The sequence below is a fragment of the Physeter macrocephalus genome, chromosome 6 (genome assembly GCF_002837175.3).
Source record: "Physeter macrocephalus isolate SW-GA chromosome 6, ASM283717v5, whole genome shotgun sequence".
In the NCBI taxonomy this organism is placed as follows: Eukaryota; Metazoa; Chordata; class Mammalia; order Artiodactyla; family Physeteridae; genus Physeter; species Physeter macrocephalus.
The window spans coordinates 49,346,253-49,366,261 of NC_041219.1; the positions used below are offsets into that span (position 1 = coordinate 49,346,253).

At 60.0% G+C, this 20,009-nt stretch overlaps 1 protein-coding gene across 1 annotated transcript in view; it reads left to right on the forward strand.

The window, feature by feature from the left end:
* Window positions 1–20,009, forward strand: part of CELSR1 (cadherin EGF LAG seven-pass G-type receptor 1) — a 170,090-nt gene that overhangs the window by 142,968 nt on the left and 7,113 nt on the right. The window contains exons 21-25 of the mRNA XM_024127151.2: window positions 759–963; window positions 2,002–2,169; window positions 4,034–4,160; window positions 5,882–6,082; window positions 17,215–17,389. Coding sequence (XP_023982919.1) covers window positions 759–963; window positions 2,002–2,169; window positions 4,034–4,160; window positions 5,882–6,082; window positions 17,215–17,389 — 876 coding nt within the window. The remainder of the gene's footprint in view (window positions 1–758; window positions 964–2,001; window positions 2,170–4,033; window positions 4,161–5,881; window positions 6,083–17,214; window positions 17,390–20,009) is intronic.

Here is a 20,009-nt window from a genome sequence, read left to right on the forward strand (position 1 = left end):
CTGAAAGGTGTGTGGTGTCCCTCTCACGGGGGCAGAGGGGAGACCCTCCCCCACCGCACCTCCAGCCCCCCACCCCCCGCTCTGCTCCTGTCCTCCCCTCCCCCAGACGTGTCACCCCTCCCAGAACCCGACCCTCAGGGCTCCACCGCCCACCCCTCTGGAACCTGTGCTCTGGGCAGCGCGTACTGGGCGGTGGATGTTTCCGGAGACAACTCCTGGACCAGGCACAGCTGGGGCACTTTGTGGACTGTAGAAAATGTGGGTGACTGTGGCTGCTTTCTACGAAGTCAGTCTAGTCTCCAGGTTCCCCACGTAAGTGGAATCTATATTATTTGACCAGCTTCTCTCACCGAGCATCGTGTCCTCAAAGTTCATCCACGTTGTAGCCTGTGCCAGAACCTCCTTCCTTTCTAAGTCTAAATGACATCTCCTTATATGGATGGGACCGCGTTTTGCTTATCCAGCATCCGCTGATGGACACTTGTGCTGCTTACAGCTTTTGGCTGTTGTGAATCACGCTTGCTGTGAGCGTGGGTGTGCAAGCATCTGTCGAGGCCCTGCTTTCAGCTTTCTGGGGTGCACACCCAGAAGTGGAGTTGCAGGGTCCTGTGGTGGTTCTGTGCTGGATCTTTTGAGAAACCTCCTACTGTTTCCCATGGAACATCTATTGATTTCAGGAAGCACTGGCTCAAGTAGAAGGCGATTTGGTGGGAACACAGGCATCCAGCCCCCTTCCTCACGCTGTGCTTATGTTGCAGAGGGCCCCACGGTGAGGCCGGCCGGTCGCAGGGCCGCCCCCCAGACGGCACGCCCGCAGCCCAGCGCCGAGATGGAGGCCCCATTCAGGAGGCGGAAGAGACACCCCGAGGAGCCTGGCCAGTTCGCCATCGCCCTGGTCATCATCTACCGGACCCTGGGGCAGCTGCTGCCCGAGTACTATGACCCGGACCGCCGCAGCCTCAGGTAAGCCTGGCTCCGGGGGGGCGGGGCGGGGCGGCAGTTTCCAGGGGATTCCGAGGCTTCCCTAAGTCAGAATCTCAACCACTGGAACATCCGTACAAGCACACTACGCAGTGACCCCGGCCCACGGCCAGAGACCACTGCCCTGGGATCTGCCTGGGACAGGGGTTCTGGGGCTGCCGAGTGTTTCTGCCAGGAGCGCCAGGAACGCCCCTCCCCAGCACGCACCCCAGGCTCAGCGGTGTAATTCCTGCTCGGGGCATCCGTCCCCGCACACCTGCCTGCCCGCGGCTCCTGGTGGCCCCAGCACCTAGGGCAGCTCAGTAATTACCGGCTGCAGAAGCAAATGCCACCGAAGGGCTTCGAGGCCTGAGCAGAGGCGGAGCGCAGAGGCTTCACTTTTCAACCTTGGAGTCACTTCCAGCTCCTGCCTGGGTCTGTGGTCTTCATATGCACCCTTCCCAGTGGCTGGATAGGAGGCCTCTCTGAGCCGTCACCACTGCACCAGCTTCCTTTCGCTGGACATTCCCAGCGTTCCAGGGGTTTGCTGTTCTCCGTGGTGGAGCCTTGACGTCTTCGCGTGGTGACTCCACGCACCTTCCCAAAAGCTCTCAGCCGACCCTGGAAAACAACCCTAGCGGCAGTTGGAGCCACCTGCCTCCCTGCTGACCCCAAAGCCAGAGTGTCGATGCCTAGCCTGCGTCACTAACCAGCCTGAGTGTGGCTAACTGGTGCTGTTAACCAGGCTGAGGGTGGCTAACCAGCGTGGTGGAGCCTTGACGTCTTCGCGCGCATACCTCCTCTTCATTTTAAATTTCCAAAGTCTGCCCTTGTCCCAGAGGTGACCCTGTGCTTGCCCGTTGGTGATAAAATCTTTACCAAGGCCTCACTCCCGCTCCCTTAGCCATGCCTTCGCAAGGGCTGAGGCTGCGGCTCCGAGCTCGTGCGCCTGGTTCGGTCCCTCCTGGAGAGACCTCCGCGCCGTGTCCTCATCAGGGCTGCACACAGGTTTGTGCCTGTCCTCTGGCTTCTCCCCTGCAGGCTGCCTAACCGGCCCGTCATCAACACGCCCGTGGTGAGCGCGGTGGTGTACAGCGAGGGGGCCCCGCTGCCCAGCCCCCTGGAGAGGCCCATCCTGGTGGAGTACACCCTCCTGGAGACCGAGGAGCGCACCAAGCCGGTCTGCGTGTTCTGGAATCACTCCGTCACGTACGGGTGGTGCCCCTCCCTGCCCCGGGACGCTGCATTTCCTTGGGGGGCTTTGCTGAGGCCAGGTGTGCCCGCGCACAGGTCCCCCACGCTCCGTTGGCAGAGCGCCTTGGGAGTTTTTCTGTGGCCCATTGCTTCCCTTCCAGCCCCTCCTGGGGGTGTCAGAGTCCCCCATAAGCCCACAGTTACACACGTGCACAGGCATGTACACATATGCACACCTGGAAACGCAAACATACACGTGTGCACATGCACCCAGCTATGACCATGCACACGTGTGTACACGAATGCACACAGACACATCTGGAAACACAGGCGTGCACGATGTTCACACATAGGGTCACACACACGTGCACACACGTGCACAGGCACACATGGAGATCCCTCGAGAAGACCAGCGTGGAGACGGGGCCCCTCACCTGTGGGACTCCGGCCAACAAGCGCCCCGTCCACCACCAGACAAGGCCGGGGTTTGTTCTGGACACACACGGGGGTGGGACTCAGAGACTGGGCCCAGGGTCCTCCCACCGACAGCGGAAAACCCCTGACGTGTGTAGGGGAGTCCCTGTCTGTACCAGGCGAAGGTCCCTGACCTCAGCCATCCCGCCCTGGAGACCCACATGGCAGCTGCTGGGGCTGGTTTGACCCCTCAGAGACCCCGCTCACATCAGCAGCATCCATCTGCCTCCCACCCCCGCCCCCGACGCTGCAGCCCGGTCGGAGTTTTGCGCTCGCTCCCATGCAGCCCAAGCGTTCCCCAAAGCTGCAGCTCCACTAGGTGGGTCGGGTCTCTGCCGCGGGGGCCTCTGCTGGGCGCCCACGCTGGGAAGCAGGTCTGGATCAGCAGGCACCACGCGCCACTCTCTCCCTCCTCCTGTAGTTTCCAAATTCCAGTTAATGAGCAACCAGCATAGCGCCTGGAGGGCAACAGACGCTTGGCTTACAAAAGAGAATGCAGGGTCCACTTTCACGACGAGGCCGGTGTTGAGGTCTGTCTGGCACGCGTTAGGCTCGGCTGTCTCTCATGGTCAGTTGATTGAACCCCAGCAGTTAGCCAGCCGGGGCTCCAATGATCCTTTCTGCTTTGTGCTGCATCTGCCATCCCAGACCTTAAAGTTCTTGGCAAACGTGTGTGAGCCTTCACGTCCCATTTTACAGATGAGTACGCTGAGGGTCAGAGAAGCTACTTGACTCTCCCAGAGTCAGGGAGGCCAGGGCTCTGTCTGAGGCCGAGACACACCTGAAGCAGCCTGTCACTTGGGGCTTCCCATCGGTAAAACGGGGTAATGATGGGGCCCTGCTTCCAGGCAATTGCCAGGAAACGTTGTGCAATCTGAAGATGAAAGTATAAAACGGATGTGAGACGTTTCTTCTTAAATCATCGAGGAGGCCGAGACACACCTGAAGCAGCCTGTCACTTGGGGCTTCCCATCGGTAAAACGGGGTAATGATGGGGCCCTGCTTCCAGGCAATTGCCAGGAAACGTTGTGCAATCTGAAGATGAAAGTATAAAACGGATGTGAGACGTTTCTTCTTAAATCATCGAGCCTCAGAAGGAGACCAGAGCACACAGTGGCTGTTTTAACAACTGGCTAATGTCTCCGGCAAAGGGGCCTGCGACATCCCGTTGAGGTGTTACTGCTGAACAACGCATATGCACGTGAACGGCGGAGAGGGTGCTTATCAGAGGGCCCGCCGGCTGGAAAGGGAAGGGAGAGGGTTCACACGGCCCCGGGGGCCGCCGGGGCCGTGGTCCTCACAGAGGTGACAGTGGCACTTGGCTGGGGCCCAGCGAAGATGTTGCTTGGGCTCCAGTGGGGGCGGGAGGGCCCCAGAGACCCATTCACCCTGCTTTTCTCTGCAGCATCGGTGGGACTGGAGGGTGGTCGGCCAAGGGCTGTGAGCTGCTGTCCCGAAACCGGACCCACGTCACCTGCCAGTGCAGCCACGCGACTAGCTCGGCCGTGCTCATGGACGTCTCCCGGCGTGAGGTGGGCACCGTCCCCAGGGCAACCCCTGCCCAGCTGGCAAGTGTGTCCTGGCCCCCAAGCCCGCTCTTCTGTGAGCTGCATCTTTCCTGCTAAGGCCTTTGAACAAACTGAAGCCACAATTAAAAACTGTGCTCCAGGAGGACTGGCCAGAATCTGTTAGGATTTCCGTAACAGAGCCCCCTTAGAAGAGTTTTCAAAGAGCCCAGGTTGTAAATTAGAAACCGTGATGGCCGTCCAGAACCTCAGAGGGGAAACTCCTGGAATGTACACCTCACTTCAAAACAGGGTTCTCAGCAGTCTGTTAGGTGATGGTGTTTCTGCTGCACTTTGAATTTTAAGGAGGAAAAGAGACGGCTGGCGGGAACGAAGGGAGTGTCTCTCTTAAGTGCGGCATACAGTGGCCCCAAAGGACAAAGGAGGCTCGGTCAGGAGCCCCAGGCGGCAGCGGGACGGCTGATGTTTAGCCTCCAGTGTTTTCGGTGGCCTCTGTGGGCCTCCAGTGAGGCAGGGGGGCCCAAGCAGGGCAGGGTCAGCCTGGGCGGGGTCAGCCTGGCAGGGTTGTGTACTGATGTCAAGGAGCCAAACCGAGGCCTGGGAGACCTCACCCTGTTTTCAGGCTGGGATGTGTCCCGGGCGGCCACACCATCATCCCTCCCAGGGCTTCCCGGTATGCAGCGGCCCCAGTTTCTGTCACATTCTTGGGAGGGTGAGTCAGCCACAGGTTGCTGCTGATGGGTGTTAGGGTGACAGGAGCAGAGAGTGTGCCTCTGGGAGCCCGAGACAGAAAGCTCCCATGGGCAGAAGCTCCGGGTCCCAGCCTGAAGGGGGTGAATTATTAGTGGTCTTGTCCATGGAGGGGCGGATTTGGGGGTCCTCTCATGGCCAGGAAGCTGGGCAGCACCAGGAGGGGACTCGCAGGCAAAGGAAGCAGAAGTTCAGGTAGGAGAAATTAAACCAGAGCAGGGATCAAGGCTCCCACGCCCCAGGTGCCTCAAAGCCAGAGGCCTCTAAAGAGCGGCCCCGCCTTGGGGAGTGAGTGCTGCTGCAGCTCCCAGCCTCTCTGAGATCCCTGAGCACCCAGTCCCCCCGCCCATCCCACCCAGGCCTGGCTCCCCGAGTTCCCCGGGCAGCCCCGGCTCACAGCTCTGTGCACGTTCAGAACGGTGCTTTCTGGAAGTTACCGGAGAACCGGAGCTGCTTTTGCTCCCCAGATGCCAAATCTCCGTCGGGTGCCAGGTCCTGGACGAGTGTCCTGTTTTGCAAAAAAAGCGCAGGAGACAACTGTGGTTTCCTGCAGCTGTGGCATCTCTGCCTTTTGTGTGAACTGAGGCTCTGTTTGAAGGTCTCTCGGCGCAGAATTTGGGTGGACAGGCCCCACACCTGCCGGACAGCAGGAGTTATGTGTGAGGTTTTTTGTTTTTCAGTTTTTTTTTCTTGTGGCAAAATACACGTAACAGAAAAGTTGCCGTCTCAGCCGTGTTTCAGTGTACAAGTCAGGGGCATTATGTACGTCCATGGTGTTTGCAGCCGTCACCACCGACCTCCCCAGACCTTTATCACCCGAAACTATTCATCTGGTTTTTGCACCCCCGAGAGCCACGACGTAGTCACGCTGGTTCGTGCCCGCAGTAATAATATGTTAATGTGTCTCGATTGTGCAAAAGCTCCATCAGAGCCATGGCCCTTACGTGTTCTCCCGCCTCTAACCAACCCGCCCGCAGCACGGAGAGGTCCTGCCCCTGAAGATCGTCACCTACGCTGCCGTGTCCTTGTCGCTGGCCGCCCTGCTGGTGGCCTTCGTGCTGCTGGCGCTGGTGCAGACGCTCCGCTCCAACCTGCACGGCATCCACAAGAACCTCATCGGGGCGCTTTTCTTCTCCCAGCTGGTCTTTGTGATTGGGATCGCCCAGACAGAAAACCCGGTGAGGCCCCGGCCCCTCCCCTCCCTCCGCGGCCGCCTGAGTGGCCACGTGGGAGCACACGCTGTGCTGTCCGACCTTCCTCCCAGGCTGGAGCAGGAGGAGTCGTCCGGGCGGAGTGTCCGTTGCTGTTTCCGTCTGGTGGGTGCAGCTGGGAGTCTGGTGGCAAGTTGGGAACCCAGGCCAGCCGCGTGGGCTCCCTGCTTTGTGCCTGGTGGGATCTCCCTCCAAGGGCTTTTCCTCGGGAGCCGGGGGCTCCATATGCCTCAGCTCTTACTTTCCTGACCCAGGCGCTAGTCATTTCGTCAGAAATTACATTTGTGAAACCCAAGAGTCCTGGGAGCCGTCACTTGAGCCTGAAGCTGTCCCTGTCGGGCAGCGTCTCCCAGCCCTGCATTTGCTGGGGAGTCATGGCCACGTTTTCTGTGAAAGCCCAGGTGTTTCCCCAGAGGGGAAGAGAGAAGTCTAGGACAGGCCCAGAACTCAGGGACGTGTTGGTGGCGGCGGGTCCGCAGGGTTGACGAGAAAGAAGCTTGAGGCTCGGGGAGGAGAGGACGGGGTTAGATACGGAGTGTCTTGCTCAAGCCATCCCAGGGCACGTGGGCTCCTGGGGTATCACGTGGGTTCGTGGGGTGTTACATAGGCTCCTGGAAGTTATCATTAGGTGGTTAGATTATATAGCTGATACGATGACCTCACAGAAAAAATCCTAACCAATCTACAGACGCGTGATAAGAAATAATTGAAGAGTTCAGCAAGGTACGTGGCTATCAGAGGAGATGGATGTATATAATCAGTTGCGTTCCTGCCCCCCAGCCACAGTGTGTTTAAAATGTAACTTACAGAGGAGTGGCTGGAAACGACTGCAGCGGGGACCCGGGCAGAGGCTGAAGTAGTTTGGCTTTGAAGGAGGAGAGGATGCAGCTCTGGTTGAAGCCAGAGCGGGGTGGGGTGGGGTGGGGTTAGGGTTAGGCGGGCGTCTGTAGGATGGGAGAGATCTGAGCCCGAGTGATTCCAGGGGGAGGAGGGGGGAGGGGTGCCTGGTGGCTGGGGCGAGGTCCCCCGGGGGTGGGACAGGGACTGGCCCTGGAGGGGGAGATGGCGGCACGGCCAAGATCACTGGGGAGAGAAAAGCAAGAGGAAGGAGGGAGGTTTGTGGCTTGGTCCCCGGCTGGTTGCAAGTGGTTTTCCATTTTTACGAAGGGGGTTTTCAGAATACAAGGGTCACAGCACGTTGATGGGGGGTGAGGGCAGTATAGGCCCTGTGCCCAAGGCTTTACATGCACCCTCTGGCTCGTTGAAACATCCCTGGGGCCCTGGGAGGTGGCAGCATCCCTGCTCACAGGTGAGGAGCCCGGGGCCGGCAAGACTGAGTGACCTGGCCCAGGGCAGACGGCTCACTGTGTGTGTGTGAGTTCATTGTTCCTCACTAGACGGTGGCCCTGGCGGCCCCGGGGAGACGTGGGGCCCGCTGACCGTCACGTGCGCACATGTAGTGACTCCAGGAAGTTCCCAGGTTACTGCTCTCACCCAGTCCTGGTCTCTCCCACGGGGAGGGGCGTGCCCTTACTTTCTCAGTGGACTGTTCCGGCTGCCACATGCTGTTAACAGAGCTGACGTTTCTTCATTCCTCATGCAGTGAGGACTATTGATTGTCACTGTATTAAATCTACCAAAGACCCAGACCCTAGAAGCACTCTCATCTCTGCCCACGGAGCCTGTACTCCAGGCACCGACTCGGATGGTGGTACGGGAGTGTCAGGTGCCAAAATGGCCCCATGGTGGCTGGTGGGGGAGCTGTGCCTGGCCAGAGAAGGGCTGGGCAGGACCGTCCATTCACTGTCCAGTGGGAGGGGCCAGGGTCCGGTGGGGGGACAGGTCGGGGATCTGGTCATCCAGAGCTTGAGGGGCTGGCCAAGCAGCGCCATCTGTGTTTTGCAGGCAGCGCTGTACCGTGGAGAGCCGTGACCGGGTGTGCATTTTGGCGACAGGGAAGCTGGGTCGGAAGGGCAGAGACTGGAGGCCAGAGAGGCAGCCAGGATGGCATCTTCCTAGGTCTGGTGGGTGGAGCGGGGCCAGTACAGTGCGGGAGGAGAAGGGCAGGAGTCGCGACCCGGTGGGGGTGGAGGGAGGGGAAGGAGGAGGGCGTGAAGCCACGAGTCTCCAGGAGGGGGGCCGCCAGGAGAGATGGAAGCAGACAAGAGTGGCAGCTCTGGGTGAGGCTGGACACACCCATCCCCTGCGGGCTGAGGCGAGTGCAGAGCTGAGCTGGGGAGGCTGCCCTCACGTGAAGAGGACGCGTGTCTGTGGGAATGGACAGCCCGGAGAGGGACGTGCGGTAAAAGACACGGATGGCATCTCTGGCTCGCTGGCCAGGGCCCCTTGCAGCCTGGAGCTCTCCCTCCTCGGTTAGTGCAGGCGGGGGGGCCCCTCCGGAGGCTGGCGCTAGGGAGAGAGGCGGGGCATCCAGGCAGACAACCTTGAGAGGTTTGCGCGATGACCTTGGCGGCTCATCAGCCTGGACACGGGCAGCCCCGGGCCTGGCCCAGAGCGTTTGTCGGGCTCCCAAGGCAGGCGGGGCGCTGGAGAGGCTGGGCTCAGCGCCCCTCCCCTGCCTGCATGTCCTGGGGGTAGGGGCTGTGTGACTCGGCGCAGAACCCTTCAAGGTGCCTTTGAGTGGTCTGAACAGAGGGACAGGGAGCTGGTGACAGGCCACTCCTTGCAACTAAATGCCGCGTGACAAATGCGCGGAGGCAGTCACTCACTGGTTTCAAGCACTGACTCATCCGCCGCCTGGAAGGAGAGCTTTGCAGCCTCCACGCGCGCGCTGGTGAGGAGGAGGAGGAGGAATGCCGTGCACATAATTCTGGGGCTTTGGCACCGCGCCTGGTTTTGATGGGTTTTCTGTAAACTCACAATCCCATCTCTGGGTGAGGTTTTTCATCTCCCAGATTACTGGCAGGTTGAAATGATTTATTGTGCATTAGTGTTTGTTCTGTTCCTGGAAAAGGTGGTACCTTCGGTGCAGAAGTCCCTGCGTGTATGGCCCCATTACATTTTAGAATGTCAATTTCTGACTTTTTTTTTTTTTTTCCAAAGGTGGTTTTGTGGGTTTACTTTTCACATTATTTAAGGCAACACGCCAGCCTCCTCACCCTTCTTCCTTCTGCTGAGCCAACAGTGCTTTGCACAGGGGCGGCTGGGGGTTGGCGTGGGGTACACCCGGCCCCAGGCTCCCCCTTCGCGGCCAGGCTGACCGCTTTGCCCGTTGCTAAGTGCGGACCCCGGTTTCCTGTCCAGCATCTGAGGCAGAGGGCATGTCTGCTTGAGTTCCTGCTTTGTGCTGTATTGGGCAAATATTAATGCTAACATGGTTCCCTCCCGCATCTCCGGGGCTTTGTTTCTGGACCTGTCCTCCCCTCCCCCAGACGTGTCACCCCTCCCAGAACCCGACCCTCAGGGCTCCACCGCCCACCCCTCTGGAGCCTGTGCTCTGGGCAGCGCGTACTGGGCGGTGGATGTTTCCGGAGACAACTCCTGGGCCAGGCACAGCTGGGGCACTTTGTGGACTGTGGAAAATGTGGGTGACTGTGGCTGCTTTCTACGAAGTCAGTCTAGTCTCCAGGTTCCCCACGTAAGTGGAATCTATATTATTTGACCAGCTTCTCTCACCGAGTCATCGAGCCTCAGAAGGAGACCAGAGCACACAGTGGCTGTTTTAACAACTGGCTAATGTCTCCGGCAAAGGGGCCTGCGACATCCCGTTGAGGTGTTACTGCTGAACAACGCATATGCACGTGAACGGCGGAGAGGGTGCTTATCAGAGGGCCCGCCGGCTGGAAAGGGAAGGGAGAGGGTTCACACGGCCCCGGGGGCCGCCGGGGCCATGGTCCTCACAGAGGTGACAGTGGCACTTGGCTGGGGCCCAGCGAAGATGTTGCTTGGGCTCCAGTGGGGGCGGGAGGGCCCCAGAGACCCATTCACCCTGCTTTTCTCTGCAGCATCGGTGGGACTGGAGGGTGGTCGGCCAAGGGCTGTGAGCTGCTGTCCCGAAACCGGACCCACGTCACCTGCCAGTGCAGCCACGCGACTAGCTCGGCCGTGCTCATGGACGTCTCCCGGCGTGAGGTGGGCACCGTCCCCAGGGCAACCCCTGCCCAGCTGGCAAGTGTGTCCTGGCCCCCAAGCCCGCTCTTCTGTGAGCTGCATCTTTCCTGCTAAGGCCTTTGAACAAACTGAAGCCACAATTAAAAACTGTGCTCCAGGAGGACTGGCCAGAATCTGTTAGGATTTCCGTAACAGAGCCCCCTTAGAAGAGTTTTCAAAGAGCCCAGGTTGTAAATTAGAAACCGTGATGGCCGTCCAGAACCTCAGAGAGGAAACTCCTGGAATGTACACCTCACTTCAAAACAGGGTTCTCAGCAGTCTGTTAGGTGATGGTGTTTCTGCTGCACTTTGAATTTTAAGGAGGAAAAGAGACGGCTGGCGGGAACGAAGGGAGTGTCTCTCTTAAGTGCGGCATACAGTGGCCCCAAAGGACAAAGGAGGCTCGGTCAGGAGCCCCAGGCGGCAGCGGGACGGCTGATGTTTAGCCTCCAGTGTTTTCGGTGGCCTCTGTGGGCCTCCAGTGAGGCAGGGGGGCCCAAGCAGGGCAGGGTCAGCCTGGGCGGGGTCAGCCTGGCAGGGTTGTGTACTGATGTCAAGGAGCCAAACCGAGGCCTGGGAGACCTCACCCTGTTTTCAGGCTGGGATGTGTCCCGGGCGGCCACACCATCATCCCTCCCAGGGCTTCCCGGTATGCAGCGGCCCCAGTTTCTGTCACATTCTTGGGAGGGTGAGTCAGCCACAGGTTGCTGCTGATGGGTGTTAGGGTGACAGGAGCAGAGAGTGTGCCTCTGGGAGCCCGAGACAGAAAGCTCCCATGGGCAGAAGCTCCGGGTCCCAGCCTGAAGGGGGTGAATTATTAGTGGTCTTGTCCATGGAGGGGCGGATTTGGGGGTCCTCTCATGGCCAGGAAGCTGGGCAGCACCAGGAGGGGACTCGCAGGCAAAGGAAGCAGAAGTTCAGGTAGGAGAAATTAAACCAGAGCAGGGATCAAGGCTCCCACGCCCCAGGTGCCTCAAAGCCAGAGGCCTCTAAAGAGCGGCCCCGCCTTGGGGAGTGAGTGCTGCTGCAGCTCCCAGCCTCTCTGAGATCCCTGAGCACCCAGTCCCCCCGCCCATCCCACCCAGGCCTGGCTCCCCGAGTTCCCCGGGCAGCCCCGGCTCACAGCTCTGTGCACGTTCAGAACGGTGCTTTCTGGAAGTTACCGGAGAACCGGAGCTGCTTTTGCTCCCCAGATGCCAAACCTCCGTCGGGTGCCAGGTCCTGGACGAGTGTCCTGTTTTGCAAAAAAAGCGCAGGAGACAACTGTGGTTTCCTGCAGCTGTGGCATCTCTGCCTTTTGTGTGAACTGAGGCTCTGTTTGAAGGTCTCTCGGCGCAGAATTTGGGTGGACAGGCCCCACACCTGCCGGACAGCAGGAGTTATGTGTGAGGTTTTTTGTTTTTCAGTTTTTTTTTTCTTGTGGCAAAATACACGTAACAGAAAAGTCGCCGTCTCGGCCGTGTTTCAGTGTACAAGTCAGGGGCATTATGTACGTCCACGGTGTTTGCAGCCGTCACCACCGACCTCCCCAGACCTTTATCACCCGAAACTTTTCATCTGGTTTTTGCTCTCGGTTTTTGCACCCCCGAGAGCCACGACGTAGTCACGCTGGTTCGTGCCCGCAGTAAAAAAGTTGCCGTCTCAGCCGTGTTTCAGTGTACAAGTCAGGGGCATTATGTACGTCCATGGTGTTTGCAGCCGTCACCACCGACCTCCCCAGACCTTTATCACCCGAAACTATTCATCTGGTTTTTGCACCCCCGAGAGCCACGACGTAGTCACGCTGGTTCGTGCCCGCAGTAATAATATGTTAATGTGTCTCGATTGTGCAAAAGCTCCATCAGAGCCATGGCCCTTACGTGTTCTCCCGCCTCTAACCAACCCGCCCGCAGCACGGAGAGGTCCTGCCCCTGAAGATCGTCACCTACGCTGCCGTGTCCTTGTCGCTGGCCGCCCTGCTGGTGGCCTTCGTGCTGCTGGCGCTGGTGCAGACGCTCCGCTCCAACCTGCACGGCATCCACAAGAACCTCATCGGGGCGCTTTTCTTCTCCCAGCTGGTCTTTGTGATTGGGATCGCCCAGACAGAAAACCCGGTGAGGCCCCGGCCCCTCCCCTCCCTCCGCGGCCGCCTGAGTGGCCACGTGGGAGCACACGCTGTGCTGTCCGACCTTCCTCCCAGGCTGGAGCAGGAGGAGTCGTCCGGGCGGAGTGTCCGTTGCTGTTTCCGTCTGGTGGGTGCAGCTGGGAGTCTGGTGGCAAGTTGGGAACCCAGGCCAGCCGCGTGGGCTCCCTGCTTTGTGCCTGGTGGGATCTCCCTCCAAGGGCTTTTCCTCGGGAGCCGGGGGCTCCATATGCCTCAGCTCTTACTTTCCTGACCCAGGCGCTAGTCATTTCGTCAGAAATTACATTTGTGAAACCCAAGAGTCCTGGGAGCCGTCACTTGAGCCTGAAGCTGTCCCTGTCGGGCAGCGTCTCCCAGCCCTGCATTTGCTGGGGAGTCATGGCCACGTTTTCTGTGAAAGCCCAGGTGTTTCCCCAGAGGGGAAGAGAGAAGTCTAGGACAGGCCCAGAACTCAGGGACGTGTTGGTGGCGGCGGGTCCGCAGGGTTGACGAGAAAGAAGCTTGAGGCTCGGGGAGGAGAGGACGGGGTTAGATACGGAGTGTCTTGCTCAAGCCATCCCAGGGCACGTGGGCTCCTGGGGTATCACGTGGGTTCGTGGGGTGTTACATAGGCTCCTGGAAGTTATCATTAGGTGGTTAGATTATATAGCTGATACGATGACCTCACAGAAAAAATCCTAACCAATCTACAGACGCGTGATAAGAAATAATTGAAGAGTTCAGCAAGGTACGTGGCTATCAGAGGAGATGGATGTATATAATCAGTTGCGTTCCTGCCCCCCAGCCACAGTGTGTTTAAAATGTAACTTACAGAGGAGTGGCTGGAAACGACTGCAGCGGGGACCCGGGCAGAGGCTGAAGTAGTTTGGCTTTGAAGGAGGAGAGGATGCAGCTCTGGTTGAAGCCAGAGCGGGGTGGGGTGGGGTGGGGTTAGGGTTAGGCGGGCGTCTGTAGGATGGGAGAGATCTGAGCCCGAGTGATTCCAGGGGGAGGAGGGGGGAGGGGTGCCTGGTGGCTGGGGCGAGGTCCCCCGGGGGTGGGACAGGGACTGGCCCTGGAGGGGGAGATGGCGGCACGGCCAAGATCACTGGGGAGAGAAAAGCAAGAGGAAGGAGGGAGGTTTGTGGCTTGGTCCCCGGCTGGTTGCAAGTGGTTTTCCATTTTTACGAAGGGGGTTTTCAGAATACAAGGGTCACAGCACGTTGATGGGGGGTGAGGGCAGTATAGGCCCTGTGCCCAAGGCTTTACATGCACCCTCTGGCTCGTTGAAACATCCCTGGGGTTTTTACAAAGAAGGGGGTTTTCAGAAAAGGGTCACAGCACGTTGATGATGGGGGAGGGCAGCAGTATAGGCCCTGTGCCCAAGGCTTTACATGCACCCTCTGGCTCGTTGAAACATCCCTGGGGCCCTGGGAGGTGGCAGCATCCCTGCTCACAGGTGAGGAGCCCGGGGCCGGCAAGACTGAGTGACCTGGCCCAGGGCAGACGGCTCACTGTGTGTGTGTGTGTGAGTTCATTGTTCCTCACTAGACCGTGGCCCTGGCGGCCCCGGGGAGACGTGGGGCCCGCTGACCGTCACGTGCGCACATGTAGTGACTCCAGGAAGTTCCCAGGTTACTGCTCTCACCCAGTCCTGGTCTCTCCCACGGGGAGGGGCGTGCCCTTACTTTCTCAGTGGACTGTTCCGGCTGCCACATGCTGTTAACAGAGCTGACGTTTCTTCATTCCTCATGCAGTGAGGACTATTGATTGTCACTGTATTAAATCTACCAAAGACCCAGACCCTAGAAGCACTCTCATCTCTGCCCACGGAGCCTGTACTCCAGGCACCGACTCGGATGGTGGTACGGGAGTGTCAGGTGCCAAAATGGCCCCATGGTGGCTGGTGGGGGAGCTGTGCCTGGCCAGAGAAGGGCTGGGCAGGACCGTCCATTCACTGTCCAGTGGGAGGGGCCAGGGTCCGGTGGGGGGACAGGTCGGGGATCTGGTCATCCAGAGCTTGAGGGGCTGGCCAAGCAGCGCCATCTGTGTTTTGCAGGCAGCGCTGTACCGTGGAGAGCCGTGACCGGGTGTGCATTTTGGCGACAGGGAAGCTGGGTCGGAAGGGCAGAGACTGGAGGCCAGAGAGGCAGCCAGGATGGCATCTTCCTAGGTCTGGTGGGTGGAGCGGGGCCAGGACAGTGCGGGAGGAGAAGGGCAGGAGTCGCGACCCGGTGGGGGTGGAGGGAGGGGAAGGAGGAGGGCGTGAAGCCACGAGTCTCCAGGAGGGGGGCCGCCAGGAGAGATGGAAGCAGACAAGAGTGGCAGCTCTGGGTGAGGCTGGACACACCCATCCCCTGCGGGCTGAGGCGAGTGCAGAGCTGAGCTGGGGAGGCTGCCCTCACGTGAAGAGGACGCGTGTCTGTGGGAATGGACAGCCCGGAGAGGGACGTGCGGTAAAAGACACGGATGGCATCTCTGGCTCGCTGGCCAGGGCCCCTTGCAGCCTGGAGCTCTCCCTCCTCGGTTAGTGCAGGCGGGGGGGCCCCTCCGGAGGCTGGCGCTAGGGAGAGAGGCGGGGCATCCAGGCAGACAACCTTGAGAGGTTTGCGCGATGACCTTGGCGGCTCATCAGCCTGGACACGGGCAGCCCCGGGCCTGGCCCAGAGCGTTTGTCGGGCTCCCAGGGCAGGCGGGGCGCTGGAGAGGCTGGGCTCAGCGCCCCTCCCCTGCCTGCATGTCCTGGGGGTAGGGGCTGTGTGACTCGGCGCAGAACCCTTCAAGGTGCCTTTGAGTGGTCTGAACAGAGGGACAGGGAGCTGGTGACAGGCCACTCCTTGCAACTAAATGCCGCGTGACAAATGCGCGGAGGCAGTCACTCACTGGGTTCAAGCACTGACTCATCCGCCGCCTGGAAGGAGAGCTTTGCAGCCTCCACGCGCGCGCTGGTGAGGAGGAGGAGGAGGAATGCCGTGCACATAATTCTGGGGCTTTGGCACCGCGCCTGGTTTTGATGGGTTTTCTGTAAACTCACAATCCCATCTCTGGGTGAGGTTTTTCATCTCCCAGATTACTGGCAGGTTGAAATGATTTATTGTGCATTAGTGTTTGTTCTGTTCCTGGAAAAGGTGGTACCTTCGGTGCAGAAGTCCCTGCGTGTATGGCCCCATTACATTTTAGAATGTCAATTTCTGACTTTTTTTTTTTTTTCCAAAGGTGGTTTTGTGGGTTTACTTTTCACATTATTTAAGGCAACACGCCAGCCTCCTCACCCATCTTCCTTCTGCTGAGCCAACAGTGCTTTGCACAGGGGCGGCTGGGGGTTGGCGTGGGGTACACCCGGCCCCAGGCTCCCCCTTCGCGGCCAGGCTGACCGCTTTGCCCGTTGCTAAGTGCGGACCCCGGTTTCCTGTCCAGCATCTGAGGCAGAGGGCATGTCTGCTTGAGTTCCTGCTTTGTGCTGTATTGGGCAAATATTAATGCTAACATGGTTCCCTCCCGCATCTCCGGGGCTTTGTTTCTGGAGAGAACTCGGCCCGTCAAGGTGGTCTTAGCCGCAGGTGGCACTTGTGTTCCCAGCACGCCTGGGCTCTGGGGCGCTCCCGCGGGTGCGCTGCCCTGGGACTGAGCGGAGGCCTCTGCATGCGTCAGGCGGTGGCCCTCTGTCTCCTGCGCTCCTGTCTGTTGGGGTGTGGGTGTCGTCGGCTCAGGCACTGAGAGCCCGGGAGGTCGGGCTGCCACGACGGCAGCCAGGATTGGACAGGATGTTTCAGGGTGTGGCCCCGCCGTGGGCGTGGCCAGGGGCTTTCTCCTCCCCCTCCCCTCCAACCTCCCTCTCCTCCCCTGCCCGTCCAGCTTCCTGGGACCTGGAGGGGAGCCTGCCCGCATCTCCCAGCAGGTGGACCTCGGGAATCCTGGCCGGGCAGCCAGCCCCCCTCAGGGGGACCCGGTGAGGCTGCTCTGGGCCAAGGTGGAGGTCTTGAAGTTCCATCCCGGAGCACTTGGGACTGGATTTGCACTGACGACCTCAGGCTGGACGCCCAGGATCCCACAGTGTCCCCAGCCCCCCCCCCACCGCCTTCCTCATGTTCTCGCACCCCCTTCGGCGTCCGGGGACTCAGGGCTGGGTCACCAAGGCCCCCAGAGGCCAGGAAGCTGACCCTCAGCTGCCCTCTGGAGGTTGACTTTCACTTTCTGGCACTCAGCCACTGGCCAGACGCACAGCCCCACGGGGACAGAAACAGAACGGACGCTCTCATCCGTGTTTTCTTCCGCGGGAGGTAGAGGCTCCGTTAAATCAGCGCAGGTGCGATGACCTTGTTTTCATATGAGGGCGAGCTCACGGGGCCTGAGGCTCCTCCCTCCCGCTGGCCGCATCCGCTGGACCTCGGAGACCCACACGAGGGCTGGGGTGGTGGGTGAAGGGCCATGGTCACGGTCTGGGGCCACAGCCTGAGCAGCCTGCCTCCGTGATATTCTTTTTCTAACTTTAAATGAAATGCCAACATTTAACAATTTGGAGCCGTGACCTGAAAGTAGAGATTCCTAGCTTCTAATGAACACACTAGAGGCTCCGCCAGCCCCTCCGCCCTGGGTTATGCTCAGTCCTGGCGCCGATCCGGGTTGGGGGCGCCTCCAGGTGCCTCACTCGCGGTCCCGTTCCGCGCCAGGGGCCCGAGACGCTTGGGGCCGTTGACACTCAGCCGCTCCTGGGTGACTCAAATAGGGAAAGACAGCTGACGTGAGTTCCTTTTTCAGACCCGCGTGCCCTCACGTTTGCAAGGTGGCCCAGTTGGGTGTGTCCCCCGCCCCCGCCTGCATGCCGCCGGGCCCCCGGCCCGCGGCGCAGGGCCCGCGGGCCGCGCTGAGCGGCTGCCTCTGCCCGCAGTTCCTGTGCACCGCGGTCGCCATCCTCCTGCACTACGTGTACGTGAGCACCTTCGCCTGGACCTTCGTGGAGAGCCTGCACATCTACCGCATGCTGGCCGAGGCGCGCAACATCGACGCCGGGCCCATGAGGTTCTACCACGTCGTGGGCTGGGGCATTCCAGCCGTCGTCACAGGTGAGGGTGCGCGGAGCAGCCCCGCCGCGTGGCCCGGGCTGGGGACCGACCGCCACGCGGAGGACCCGCGTCAGATAAACCAGCGCCCCCGGGTGCAGGTGGGGGAGCTCCCCGGCCTCCTCTTGGGCACTCAGCCGAGGAGGGGCGCCCGCACCCACATCTGCTCCCGCGAGCGCCATCATCAGTGGGGGGACGCGTCTGCTGTCAGGTGTGAGCTTCTTGAGAGCTGGGCCCAGGCCTGTTCAGGGTTTGCCTGTGGCGTCTAACAGACAGACACTCCCTTGTCTGCCCGCTCTGTGGATAGACGGGTGAATGATGGATAGGTGGGTGGGTGGACGGATAGGTGAGTGGATGGATGGATGGAGAGGTGGGTGGATGGGTGGGTGGACAGGTGGGTAGGTAGGTAGACGGTTGGATGGAGGGATAGATGGACGGATGGTGGATGGGTGAATGGACAGATGGGTGGATCGATGGATGAGAGAATGAGTTAATGAATGAACAGAACAGCAGCACTTCTCAGCACACTTTTCGCTAAATATCAGGAGGTCAAATTTGCTTCCTACGGGGAAAGATCCCCTCTTGTAGTCGCACAGGGAGCGCAGCACCCTCTCTCCTCAGCAGCCCCTGGGCTCCAGGGATCCAGACACGAAGTCCGAGGCTGGAGGCAGTGGGAAGAGGGGCAGGCGCTGCCCCAGGGCTCTGCCCGGCAGCCACCCTGGTTCCCATGGTAGCATCACCAGCCGGTCTCCTGAGGCCACTCTGCTCCCACCCACCCAGTCTGGGCCCCGGGCTGTCCTGCTGTGACTCCTCTCCCTGGGCTCCAAGGGACCCTGAATGACCGTTGTCACCTCCATCCAGGGCTGCTGAGGGGGGCAGTGGGGGCCTCCCTCACTGGCAGCCACCTCCTCTTGACCCAAAGACTGAGCACAGCAGACACACTACATCGCGTGTTTCCGTGCCGTTTCTGGTCAACTTGTGAGAAAGGTGCTAATTCAGGTGGTTCCTGAGCCCCAAAGACCAGGAAGAATGAGGGCTGGGAGCAGCTGGTTTCGGGCTAACCCCCTGAAGCAAGGACCTGGGCGTGCTTGGACACTCAGGACACTCATCTTTGATTTCATCTTCAGTCTACCCAGAGCCTCTATTATTATTCGGGGTTTTTTTTTAACTAGTAAGTTAATCTCAGAAACCAGAACATCGGATTTTATTTACATCAAATTCTACGAAGAGAAATGGAGAAGTCAGATCAGAATCATTTGCCAATTTGCTTATTTTACAAAAGGAAGAGTTAAAGTTTGCTGTCTGGTTTTCTGTGCCCCGGTAAACTCAGAGCGTGGTTCCCGGTCTATACTGTACCCCGTTCCATCTCCACCTGTGTGGTCACCTCGGGCGGCCCCTCCCGACGGGGCTGGATGGAGCAGAGCGTCTCCGTGGGACCCTGCATGGGGACAGCCCTTGTCTCAGGTCGTGGGGCCTGACCCAGCCGGGCCTCTGGGACCCGGGGGCGGGGGGACGGGGGCCTGAGGCCACCTCCCCATGTGCTTTCCTTAACCCCCACCAAGTCTCAGTTGCCCAAGAACCCAGGAGCATTCGCACGCTCCTTCATTCGTTCGTTCGTGGCGGGCCTCTTCTGTGCCGGGCTCCGTTCTAGGCCCGGGATCAGAGCAGTGAGTGAGAACGGCAAAGCCTGTGTCTTCCGGGAGTTGCCCCTCCAGGGAAGACGGGAATTAAGTGATGGTGAACGTGACTCTAGTCTCATCCACAGACCCTGCACTGAGGGGTGGGCTCAGAGCCAGTGGGGCAGGGGAAGATGAGACCTGCTCTCATCTGGTGGTGGCGGGGGGACAGGCCAGGAAGGCTTCCTGAAGGAAGCACTCTTTACACTGGAGGGCTCACAGGAACCAGGCTGCCGTGCTGGGAGGTGTGCCTTCAGGGCTCCGCATATGCAAGACGTGAGTGGAGGAAGGCTGGTTGGGGACTGACCCGAGGCGGGGCTGGGGCGGAGTGGGGGGTGCCACGTGGTCTGGAGCGTGGCCGTGGCCACGCCACGAAGGGCCCAGAAGGCTGCGGAAATACCCGTGTCCATCTCCTGAGGGCAGTGGAAAGCCATTGCAGGGTTTTGAGCAGTCGGTGGGGAGACTTGATCTTTTAGGGCTTCAGCAAGGGAGTGTGGCCCGTGGAACAGTCCGGGCCAGGTCCGCGGAGGCCACGGCGCGGAGTGGGCTGCTCCTTTGTCCTAAGCAAGGTCTGTGTTGGAGAAGCCACTCCAGACTTCACCTTGACGGTTCTGCAAGGGCAAGTCCTGCTCTAGCTTGTGACACGGTTAGAAACCATGGCTGTGGCTTAGATAACATAGGAAACTCCTCATTTGCCTAGCACCTTGGAGTGGTGGGCCGTTCCCGGGGTGTGTGCATGTGTGTATCTGTGTGCGTGTGGCGTGTGCCTGCCCTCAGGTCCTTCCTCCCTTGCACCTGCGGTCCACGGCCGTGTCCCGGCTTCCGTGTGGCCCAGGCAGCAGGGCGTCCCCATCGTGCTTCGTGGCTGGTCCTGCCGGGTCCCATCACCTCCGTCTTCCGTGTCTCTCCCACCTCCGTCAGCAGCCCCGGCCCAGGTGGGCTCCCCA